Source organism: Salvia miltiorrhiza, chromosome 8 (assembly GCF_028751815.1).
Source record: "Salvia miltiorrhiza cultivar Shanhuang (shh) chromosome 8, IMPLAD_Smil_shh, whole genome shotgun sequence".
Lineage (NCBI taxonomy): Eukaryota > Viridiplantae > Streptophyta > Magnoliopsida > Lamiales > Lamiaceae > Salvia > Salvia miltiorrhiza.
In genome coordinates, this window is record NC_080394.1 from 11640341 (window position 1) to 11652720 (window position 12380).

General features: G+C 35.0%; 2 protein-coding genes across 5 annotated transcripts; one reads left to right on the forward strand and one right to left on the reverse strand.

Annotated features, from left to right (window-relative positions):
* Positions 1-1117: 1117 nt before the first annotated feature.
* On the forward strand, positions 1118-7754 carry LOC131000996 (squalene synthase 2-like). 4 transcript variants are annotated; one of them, XM_057927150.1, is made up of 15 exons: positions 1118-1383; positions 1519-1715; positions 2519-2561; positions 3249-3338; positions 3500-3575; positions 3787-3856; positions 4170-4313; positions 4419-4523; positions 4640-4786; positions 5325-5400; positions 5921-6009; positions 6458-6549; positions 6636-6681; positions 7183-7246; positions 7331-7754. In XM_057927150.1, the coding sequence occupies exons 2-15, from the start codon at positions 1521-1523 to the stop codon at positions 7354-7356; spliced, it is 1263 nt and encodes a 420-aa protein (XP_057783133.1). In that variant the 5' UTR covers positions 1118-1383; positions 1519-1520; the 3' UTR covers positions 7357-7754. The 4 variants fall into 4 exon arrangements, with proteins under 4 accessions (XP_057783133.1, XP_057783134.1, XP_057783132.1 ...); XM_057927151.1 differs by having other exon boundaries at positions 1119-1383; positions 1514-1715; positions 7183-7252; XM_057927149.1 differs by having other exon boundaries at positions 1119-1383; positions 1514-1715.
* A 296-nt stretch (positions 7755-8050) lies between these two features.
* On the reverse strand, positions 8051-11565 carry LOC131000997 (SH3 domain-containing protein 2-like). The gene is made up of 10 exons (XM_057927153.1): positions 11350-11565; positions 10646-10762; positions 10342-10411; positions 10100-10251; positions 9373-9474; positions 9067-9267; positions 8927-8989; positions 8676-8825; positions 8507-8581; positions 8051-8412 (listed from the first exon to the last, which is right to left on the reverse strand). Exons 1-10 carry the CDS (start codon positions 11407-11409, stop codon positions 8296-8298), a joined length of 1107 nt encoding a protein of 368 aa, XP_057783136.1. The 5' UTR covers positions 11410-11565; the 3' UTR covers positions 8051-8295.
* Between the last annotated feature and the right edge of the window lie 815 nt (positions 11566-12380).

A 12380-nucleotide genomic window follows, 5' to 3' on the forward strand; every position in this document is an offset into this window, starting at 1 on the left:
CTTGCTTGGTGATGGATCTACGAAATCTTGCCACCTAAATGCATTTAAGTATTTATTTTATACAAATAGAAAATTATTATAATTTACCGTACACACGAACTTTGCTTATTTGAGTTAGTTCATTATTTTGCCTTCTCCATAATTCTACTTCTTTTAATAAATTGCAATTACCTCTCTAAACAATTAAAACACTCTTAATTTGACTTTCGCACCGTTAGTGATGTCACTGATGATAAGTTCAATTTACCCAAGGTGTGAACATCTCTCAACGTTTTAGATTGAAACGTTTATTTTATTAAAAAAGAAAGAAAAATAATCGTCACCAGACGAAGCCATGGAAATTACGAGCCACCAATTAAAAAAAAAAATGGGCTACTCGCACTTGAAAATTCTTCTCGAGTAAAAACACTACCAATTATTGAACTATTTTGTTAATTTGTTTTTCATTCGGCACACCAGTAAACGGGCCCAGTCTTCCAGATTGTGTATCAATTATTTATGTATATCTACACAAGTTACTATCTAATGGAGTATATATTTTATTTAAAAGTAAAAAATAAATTTATTCTAATAGAATATATTTTAAAAAAAAAATCTATTAAAATGAGACGGGAGGGAGTAATTCTTAAGACAATCTCGATGTCGTTTGTTTATTCTGTATCTAGATGGTAGAGAATCAAATCACTCCCTCTGTATTTGAGGACTGCATAAAATATTACTCCCTCCGTCCCACCATTTTAGTCCCCTCTCATTTTTCACACATATTAAGAAAATGCATTTAATTTTTATATTTTTATTTTTTATACCCTTATTTATAATTTTCACACATCCTTTTCTCATTTAAGTGAAGCATTAAATAAGGTTAATTTAGTAAAAATAATATTTTTATATAGTACTAATTAGAAAAGTGGACTATCTTTTTGGGACATCTCAAAATGGAATAAATGACTAAAATGGTGGGACGGAAGGAGTATTACATACGACAAAACAATTAACAAGGCTCACATAATTCGGAAAATCAGTATCAACAAATTCCACCATCTTAATCTTTATTCCGAGAGTACCCCTCAGCTGGCCGGCCGTTTCCAAGATTTTTATTTAATAGAGAGCGAGAATAGAAAAGAAATGGTAAACAGCATAACAACTTACTTTAGTCAAAGATTTCAGGCTCTTCAATTTTCCATCCAGCAAACCCCACACATATTTACACACACTACACGCACTAACTACTTCAACAGCACTCCTTTCTTTCAATCACTCCCCCATTAAATACATAAAGTCATCTTTGTATGCCCACATTTTCAGCAGCACGCACAAAATTCATCGTCGCAATTCGCGCTCGCTCTCCATTTTCAGAATATTCATAACTCTCGGAATCCACAGGTAGTACTCGATGTTGTTTCAGTGCGTTTTTAATTGGATGATTTTGCTGTAAGCTCGAATCATGCGTTGTGATGCGGTCGACGTTTGTATCAGTGGCGAAGAACTTTCTAATAGATTTGGTGTTGAGCAGTGTAGAAATGGTGAATTTGGGGGCGATTTTGAAGCATCCGGAAGATTTGTATCCGATGGTGAAACTGAAACTGGCGGCGCGACAGGCTGAGAAGCAGATACCGGCGGAGCCGCACTGGGCATTTTGTTATTCCATGCTTCATAAAGTATCTAGAAGTTTCGCTCTCGTTATTCAGCAGCTCGATACTGATCTTCGTGATGCTGTAAGTTTATTCAGTTTTTTTCTACTTTTTTTTAATATTTTTTTTTGTTACGTTCTAGTTTAGATGTTTATTTTGATGTGTTTGTGTGTGCTGTATTCTTGTGGTCATAAACTGGAGCTCGATTAGTTGTTGCATTCATATTCGATTTCAGTTTTATATTTTACACACTTTAACGTGGTATTTGCGATGCGAAGTTAAAAAACGAAAAATTATAGTACTAGTAATTTGCAATTATAACATTTAAAAATACTCTTTAAACCTGCTAGTTTCACATCCTTTGGATAATTTTTGAATGAAATTTATTCTTGTAAAAACACGAATTGGAAAAGCTTGAGATCAAACTTAAGACTTATTTCAGCTGATGCAGCTCGTCAAGCACCACTTCAGTCAACTATTCATATGCCATTAGCTTAAAATTTTAGTTTATTGCAAATAAGAATGGAGGAGACATTTTGTGTTTCTTAAAGCTGATTGGACATCTGTTTTGTAGATCAGAAGCGAATTATCTAAAGATGCTTAGATTCAGGATGAAAGGATGATATGCTTAGATTTTTAATATGAATTAACTTGGATTTATAACACAAAATAATTGTAGAAATATTGTTTCCCGAGTAATAGACTTTACTAGAAGGTCAAATTGACCCTATCGCTTCAATGTGACCAGCCCAGTTTAAGCTATACAAGTATACATGTTAAATCCTGAATGTATCTCTCCTTTCGATTATAAACTTGCTCATAATATCTTCTTTTTTTTAGGCGAACTTTCTCATAATATCTTAATGTGCTCTTTTTTAATCTTTCAGGTATGCATATTCTATTTAGTTCTGCGAGCGCTTGACACAGTTGGTATGTTCTTTTATGAATATGTGTTTTTATATATTGTAATTGTTTTTCATACACTCTACCTGCTGAAGAGCTTTTGCCAGATTTCTCCATAACAATCCTTTTGGCACTTAGGTCTATCATCGTAATGATCAAATAATTCAAGAAATATTGTTTAAGCTCTTTTATGTTGTGGTTCCTGCTGATAATTTTGAGAAAAATCATGGACCTTTTCACTAAGATACCATGCCAATATATATTTCACTCTATGGCCGGCCAGTTAACATATTGGTTGAGCATGCTTACCTCCTAGGAGTAATATTTCAGTACATAGTGAAATGCTAGATTTTTTGAACTCACATGAAGTGAATCTGTTATACCGTCATAAACCTCAACATGCCATTTGATTGATTACACGATCAACATGTTCTTTTGTTCTCCAGGAGATTCTCCTTATTTATAGATTCAATGTATTTTTGAAAGGAGCTGTACTCGTTCCTTATTACTCAGATAATAAGCCAGTTTTACAGTCACCACACCTTTGCTTCCTTTTGATCTTTCTGGAGATACCAGTCTCAGAAACTTAAAACTATTTAAGGATGCAATTTTCTTTGTCCATGCCAATTGTCATTCTTCTGGTATTTATGGATTGTTCTTATTCCACTGTGACAATTTAATTTACTATATTCTGCTTTTCTGTTAACTTGACAGAGGATGATACAAGCATAGCATCAGAAGTTAAAGTACCTATTTTGAAGGCATTTCATCGTCACATATATAACTCGGAATGGCATTTTTCATGTGAGTTTTTTTGTTCTGCCTTTGACCTACTTAGCATTCTATATTTTCAGTTTATTTCTCATTTGGGGCCACTCTAAGAGCTCCTTTTCATTTTCTACATGGCACATGCTATAAGTTTCTTTATAACATGTGAACAAGTATACAAATCTGATCTTTGGCAGGTGGTACAAAGGAGTACAAAGTTCTCATGGATGAGTTTCATCATGTTTCTGTCGCTTTTCTGGAGCTTGGAAAAGGGTATTTCTTAACTAGCAATTTTTTTTATGTAATGTTAACAGAACATATTTCATTTTCAAATTGATATGCTTCTCATGTTCATGATTCTGGCAGTTGAAGCTAATTTCCACTTAACCACTTAAGAAAATTGATATGCTCCTCATGTTCATTATTTTCCACATGGCATACAATCTTCTGTTGCATGTATGATAATTTCTGTTCTCTTTTGCAGTTACCAAGAGGCAATTGAGAACATTACCATGAGAATGGGTGAAGGAATGGCAAAATTTATATGCAAGGAGGTATATCAGAAATATCATGCTAGCGGTGGTTTTTTAGCTATTTTGACATTGTTGTGAAAGTATTTGTTACCTTGCCTTGATGCCACATCTCATGAAATCTAGATATGAAAATTAACGGTCTAACGTACCCCCAAAAATTATAATACTAGTAATTATTAACCAGTACTCTCTCTGTTGCCATTACACGTAAAATGAATTTATGAAATAAATCATGCGTGGCTCAGGAATCTTGACACAAATAATGTGTTCCTGTTTACGTATGTGCTTGACAGAAAGTGTTTTGAAACTCTATTGGACTTCTTTCTCTTGCCAGGTAGAAACAGTTGATGATTATGATGAATATTGTCACTATGTGGCTGGACTTGTTGGACTAGGATTGTCAAAACTGTTCCATGCTTCAGGAAAAGAAGATCTGGCATCTGATTCTATCTCCAACTCAATGGGTTTATTTCTTCAGGTACTGATATGTTGTTTTCAGCCTTGTGTGCACTACCCACTGTAATTTAGATATCTCTGGCAATTTAACTCTTAACATTTTGCTTACTTCTTTGCACAATTGCAGAAAACTAATATTATTAGAGATTATTTGGAGGATATTAATGAGATACCAAAGTCACGAATGTTCTGGCCTCGTGAAATTTGGAGTAAATATGCGAACAAACTTGAGGTATTAATAGCTTCATCTCAATAGATCTTTAAAGCATTCAACTTAGTTGCTCCAGAGCAGATTTAATGCTAAGTAAATTGTGTTCTGATCAGTATCTTTTGTTTTTGTTCTCTTAGGACTTGAAGTATGAGGAAAACTCAGTTAAGGCAGTGCACTGTCTGAACGACATGGTTACAAATGCCTTAATACATGTTGAAGATTGCCTGAACTACATGCTTGCTCTACGAGATCCAGCTATCTTTCGTTTTTGTGCAATTCCGCAGGTAGTTATTGTTTTATGGTTCTTTCATATATTTTATATATATAGTACTTTTTCCCCTTCATATAGAAGCAACATAATTATAATGGCGATTTATGATCTAAAATACTTTGGATCATGGTTTTATAGTTCCCATACTGGTATGCATGTCTAAGTTTTACCACCAGTTTGTCATTCTTTTATCTGTAATTGCTGATGGGCAATGCTGTGGTGGCATATTAAATCGTGTAATGTGGCTATCTGTCATCTTGTGTCTGATGTGTCCTGCTCGTAAATGATTTGTGGGAATCGGACCATCCATCTTCTGGTGTGCTTATTGGTTGCTGTTTTCTGTGTGCTTTTAAAATTTGGATAGAGAAAAAAAAATTGAGTTTGCACTAAAGATTTAGTATCTGTTCTACTATTAGAATTATCTGAAAGTTTATGTGTTGATCTATATGCTGGTTGGCATGATGCATCCTACATCTAAGATTGGTTCTGACCGCATGTTCATACTTTCAATTGTAAATATCTAATCTTTTTCTATCAAATGATACTACCAGATCATGGCAATTGGGACATTAGCTTTGTGCTACAACAACATTCAAGTCTTCAGAGGTGTTGTGAAAATGAGGCGTGGTAAGTTTCCAAACGGTTTCTTATCTGGTAATGAAGATAAATAACTGCAACAAAGAACAAACTTATCTGACAAAAATGATTTTCCATTGAACATCCGAAATGGAATTTTGTTGGCCGGTTCCTAACTGATGACCACTCTGTCCATCTTCCACTGGTTTTGAAATTATTTATATAGCCCATTATATGTGCTCAGACACTGACATACTCTTTCTTTCTTTTAAATGATTTTATTAATTAACTAAAGAGAAATAGAGAATATAATACAATTTCTAGGTAGTACACAGTATTCTGCGAATCTGCATACGTATTGCGTACATATGTTTTTCCTCCTACGACTTTGTAAAAGTATAGATCGTGTTTTAGCTTGCAGAACGATAATTCCTTACTCCTTTGAACCATTGCAAATTTTTGTGCTAAGTTGCATGTTGGTCTATTTGTTTTTAAATTTCATCATGTGTTCCTATTGCAGTTGAAATAACAGGTGGCGTTGATTACTTACATTGTGTGTTTCTTGTCCTAGGTCTAACTGCGAAAGTTATTGACAGAACTAAAACTATGTCAGATGTTTATGGGGCTTTTTATGACTTCTCTCTTATGCTGAAATCAAAGGTACGAGTTTGATCCAATAGTGATGATTTTTCAGAATTCTGTGTTAAAATGATTTCCTTCTAGCATCCCTGATAATTTTGTGAAAACAAACTATAATTAGTTATTTTTTCTATTTGAGATTGCAAAATTGTGAGTTTATTAAATTTATGGCCACCATTTTGACTGGGTCATTCTGTTTTTGCATTCAAATACAATTGAAGAACGGAGTCTTGTGTCTGATAATCATGTTACTGAATTCATACTTACCGACTTACCGTTTTATTGCTAGGAGATGTCCATGATCCATGTACAGTAGGCAAATTTTGAATGTTAGGTTTCTTTTATGTTCGAGTTACAGGTTGCAGTATAAACTTAGATGGACACGATATTTTACTGGCAGCGAACCTTTATGTAATTGTGTTTCTATCTACTTGTCACTAAGAACCTTATGTCCTATCGAACTTCTTAGGTTGATGATGCCGATCCTAATGCCAGAAAGACAAAAGCCAACTTGGAGAAAGTCTTGAAACTTTGCAGGGACTCTGGAGCTCTAGGCCAAAGGTTAGTTACCTTTCCATCTCTCTCTACTCTCCTATAATTTAGAAGCACTTGTCAATTTTATATCACTTCTTTTTCTTCTTTACCAGGAATTCTTACATTATCCAGAGGAAGCCACAATACAATGCAACTATGGTTAGTTTTCATCTCCTTCTTTGCCTATCATTAGTATCTGTAATAATCTATTTAAAGTGGTCTGATGTGATAAACTTTTTATCAACTCTTTGATCCCTCTTACACTTCATTAATCATGTCATATTTTTTGCAATTAAAACCTTTGTTTTTAAAGAGAACCTAAACACATATTTGAAAAAGTTATCTTTAATTTGTTTTATATTATGTATCGCGTAAAGCTAAATTTCCCTTAATATTCTGAAAAATGCCTCAATTTAGCCTTAAAAGCATATTCTAGTACACACTGGCGGAGCCAGGGGCATGATGTGAGCTCAAGCATAGTTGTAATGCCATTTAAAGTTGTATTATATGTGGAACTCATGATTTATTTTATAGTTTACTACGTTTGACAGTATTTACATGTAACGTTCAATGCACATTAAAGGAAAGCTAGTTTAGTGAAGAAGTATTGTGTCCAACAGATGATGCTTAAATGATTATATTATTATTAATCTAATGCAGATCGCTGCCATCTTCATCATAATCGCTATTCTTCTAGCTTTCCTGTCAGCAGCTCGACCAACCAGTATGTGTAAGTTATATTGTCCACATCGTTTACATGAAAAATGGATGTTGTACCGTTGCTCATATTTTTGCTCTCAATATGCAGGATTGATTTCTTGGGAAAACCTATAGTTAATAATCACAGTAATTATGTCTTGTGAAATGTGTATTCACCTCTCAAGTAAACTCGGTTTCCGGCATGTATGTACGCATAAGCGGTGAAGAAATTCAGCAAATTGGAGGCACAAAATGTGCAACATAGTTTGTTCCTATCTGTCCAAGGTTTCATGTTCCTATCTGTCTAAGGTTTCACCCCCATTATGGGAAGTCGGTGACGCAGACATAATGTATTTTTTGCGAGCGAATAATGTGCCGGTGTGTATTGAATCTCACTTCTTCATGTTTACTTTTCTTCTCCTTGCCTTTTTTTTACTCATCTGGTTTCAAACACCAAGATTTGTCCAAATGTATACCATAATTTCCCAGTGGTCTTTTGATTTATCAATAAATTATTATTAGTTTGTGTTAAACTTGGATTGAGATTTGGACTATTTCTAGAGTTGAACTTGATTTGTAGAGAGGTGGCACAACTCCGAGGATCTCTCATTCTCTTTCGATATTACTTAATATAATTTTAAAACACATTTTACAATGCTTCGTTGCATTATTATTTAAGATATATATTTTTTCTCTTTCAGTTTAATATGATATATATAAATCTAATATCATATTTTATATTTTATAATTTATTATCTCAAGGAAATTTCAAATTCATGTCACATATACCGGGCAAAACTTGAAGAACATGAAATATCAATCGTGGATATGGCACGCAAAAAATGAAATAGCGACCTTGGTTAACTAGGATAGCCGTGCAATACATCTATGAACAAAATAAAAAAGAAAATAAAGAATGTTCTAAGCCAATATGCAATACAACATCTGCTAGAGCTGAAAAAGAAGCTTTATACTAAGCCCAAGGAGCAACGCAGATATGACTCCATGTAAGGGCCAAAAATTCCAAATACACCAATACAGTGTGCTTCGGTTCCCAAACTAGCACATAGTAATTTAATAAACTTCAGCTACCTTGCTTGCTAGAACACGATCTCGTCTCTCAACGTACCCAAAAGGAAACCAGCCTGCTTTCCCTTTGCATTCACCTTCAGCCCAACCATTATTTGAGACCTTAAAGAAATTACAGTATATATATATCAGCTATGATACAACAGAATCCAGTCATGTTGCTTCCGTAATGTTCCAGGGGTAGAGACTAACAAACCTTTCGAACGACTACATAGTCACCAGTTGACAAATTAAGCTCCACATCTGATTCAGCTTGATACGAGTGCACGACCTGTTAGAAGCAACGAGATGTGGGGTAATATTAGAAAGATCTGTCATATGCTGTTGGCAGCTGTTTTTCTAACTCGTATCCTGTTAAAACATACCTCCCCAAGAAAGTATCCCAAGGTATCAGTTGCCCCATTCTGCACTGGTGAAGTAGATACATCATTTACTTCTTCATACATGGGAGGAGCTGAAATACTGTCCATGCTAGGGGTAGGAGCTGCTTCAATTCGTTGGCGCTCGGACATCATCTAAACAAAGATGAAAATAAAAGCTGAAACTTCACATGTGATGGATATTTGGCTAACACTTATGACGTATGAATTATGAAACAATATGTCAATATCCATACCTCGCCTTCTAGCTGATCGAGTATTTGAAGGACTCGTTGATGGTAAGCACGTTCAGCTTCAACCTTGAAAAGTGTAGCTATAAATAGACAGGTACCTTGGAAATTTGACTAAGGATACTTAAATAAGCTGGAAGTATTACCATGGTTATCAGCCGTTGCAGAGTCAGCCTTTGTTGTTGAGCTTCAACAGCAGCCATAGCTGCAGAAGCTTCTTTCCCCAGTGTTGCCACATTGGACTTTACATCTTGCAATTTCGCTTCAGCCGCTTCAAGTTTAAAAGCCATGTCAGGATGGGCAGCACCTTCTCTAACTTTTGCTTGTTTTCTGGCAACTTCAACTGCCTATCTAGGTTCAACGATATGTCAATAACAGCTGGTGGAGGACATCCACTTAAATACTAGAGATAGATTGCATTACACACACATGTACACATGTAACAAAAGTACCTGAGCTTCTCCCTCTTGTCTCATCCTATCATATCGCTGAGCGAGATGACGAGCATCTTCAAGTGGAGCTCCCATTACCATAGCTCTTAATGGTTCCGCCACCTAGTACACAGCAAGTCAGAATATTATAAGATCAAACAGAGCACCATATGATATATCATATACTCCCTCCGTCCCAATTCAATAGACCACATTTCCTTATTTGGATGTCCCAGTTCAATAGGCCACTTCCCAAAATGGAAAGTCAATACATAACTCATTATTCACACTATATGCTATTGTGGTACACACATAATTACCTCTCTTCTCATTTAAAAAAGAATATTTTCATTTCTTTCTCCTTTTTTGACATCCGTGCCCAACTCTTGTGGCCTATTGAATTGGGACGAAGGGAGTAAATTTTTTGGATAAATCAATTATCATAGAGAGCATGATAGATTATAGTGAAGATTTGCTTTCTGACTATGGTCCCTAGAGAGTTCAGCTTTCAAGGTTGCCTACTAACTAAAGGAAACAAACCTAATCCTCTAAACTTTAGCTTATAAAGATTCTTATTAGCGGAGGCACATGCATATGAAACATCTCTGGATAAAACCAGTCATATAGGACTTCATCAATGATCAAAGTTAAGTGACCAGTCAATCTCAAATTAAGTGGTGCCTCTTGGAAAGCACTGAGAAGGTCCCAATAGATTTTATCATAGAAGTTGGGAAGGCATAAATGCAACCTGTGTGCCCAAGGCTTTCAATAGATTTCCATGTTCTTTCTCCATTTGAGCACGAGCTTGTGAAAAATTGGAGGCAGCTTTAGATAATGTATTTCCAGTAGTGCAGGTATTCTCAACACCATATTTCCTGCTATCTTCTGATAATTTAGTTCCTAAATGATCAATACACAGAGAATGAAAATCTTCATACCAGGTAAAATTAAACTGAGTAGTCAAAAGAGTTGTCATGTACAGCAACCAACCTATCTCAACTTGTTTAGATCCTGTAACAATGTAACCTTCAACTCCACGAACAATGTCCCTTTGGAAATGCTGAGACATTACAGGGGAAGAATGAACATTCAGCTTATGATGTTAATAATAAACAGTAAATAATTTCATCAGAAATCAACTGAAGGTAGTGAACGTATTCAGAAATTTTCTGTTCCCAGACTTTATTGCGGATTAATCTGTCCATGTTTCTAACAACCAAAGCCACCCCCATGTTCACCAAATACACATGCCAACGTGACTAAAATAAAAGAAATTTAACAAAAGCCAAATAACCTTAGCAGCTCTTGTAGATATATATAGTTTTTCGAGCTTCTGGTGTTGTTGGAGCTCAGCATCATCAGTTGATGTATTATCCGAACCTCCATATGCTCCAAACTGCTTCAGGACAGCCTGAAATGAACATAAACAATGAAGTGTTTGTTCAACATAATGTGAGCGTTGTTCTAGTGGTAGAGTTGTTAATGCTTGAGGCCAAAGGCCTCAAGTTCAACTGTTCCTTCAATTCAATTCGCACAAACCAGCTAACAGATACAGATGCGCACAAACACACATTAATTAGGCAGACTTCATGATCTCACTTCAAATTAAGCAATTCAATTCGTTACATTCGAATTCTAAATCCTTCGCAGACAACTGAAAAGTGTGCGAATCGAAGCTTGCTATTTAAAATTAAGCTAGACTTTCACAATAATCACCGAAAAAGAAATCGTTCAAATCTATTCTTCGAAAAAAATAATAACAAATGAAATATCCACTGCATAACCGAAGTCGAACTGACTATGGAGAGCATTACTCCGATTTAAAACTCCAAATGCCAGGAAATCAAAGAAAAAGAAGAAAAAAGAGAAACTCAACACCGGGGCAGAAACATAGTCCGAAATTATCAACAACTCGCGCAGATCTATGTTAGTAAAAGTGAATCACTCTGAGACTAAGTTCCGGTACAAATCCTGATGTAGAGAGAGAAAGGAAGGTACCTGCTGTTGCCTGGCGACCTGCTCTCTTAGCCTGGAGGCTTGCTTTCTGATGGCTTCCATTGACGAACCGATCAATTGCTTTTGAATTGGTATGAACGTGTAAAGCTCGGATTGTTTGGTGAGAAGAATTGAACACACGACTTTAGGGGTTTGAAAATGAAGAACGTTGGAAGACCCGTCTACAGAACTTCGTATCCTTATGTACTATGCATACACATCAGAGCACCTCCAATGGTGGTGTCTTATAGGGGTGTCTTAGGAGTGGGCCCCACCTAAGACACACCCCTCTTCAATGTATTGTATCTTAAAGGGTGTCTTAAATCTTCATTTCCACAAAATTCATATTTCTACACTTTTATTTTTAAATTACCAATTTCATTAAAAATAAAATTAAAAATTACAATAATTAAAATAAAATTAAAAACATAATTAAATAATGAATTTCGAATTTTTTTGAATTTAAATAATGAATTTCGATTTTTTTTTTAATTGAGCGTGTCCTCCGGACGGACGCGACATATATAATCGCCGTTCGCCCCGTTGCATAGCCAAGGCCCAAGACACGGCCTCACATCCCGCCGCGTCTCCAGTGCGGCGGCCAAGTCTTCAACCCGGATCGAGGCAGCCTTTGATCCATGCGCTGTGGATGGCCTCAGTATTACTCTCACCCTCCACAAAATAGAGTCTCATTTAATTTAAAGGTGGACACAAATTTTAATAAATTTATTATAAGTAGAATAAATGAATAATTTATAAGAATAGTGTTAGTACATAAAAATATGATAAAAATTCATTATTAATTAAAAAGTAAAATAAAAATACAATTTATAATTAAATATAAGAGAAAGTATATGATGTGATAGTTTACAAAATTAAATTAAATTCTTTTTCATGAAAAAAGTGGAGGTAAATAAAATTCTTTTTCATGGACGAAGAGAGTATTACTAATACTATTTCTGTCCCATTAGTAATGTCTCAATTATTATATTGAGATGTTCCACTAGTAATATCCATTTTTAATAAAATTAATC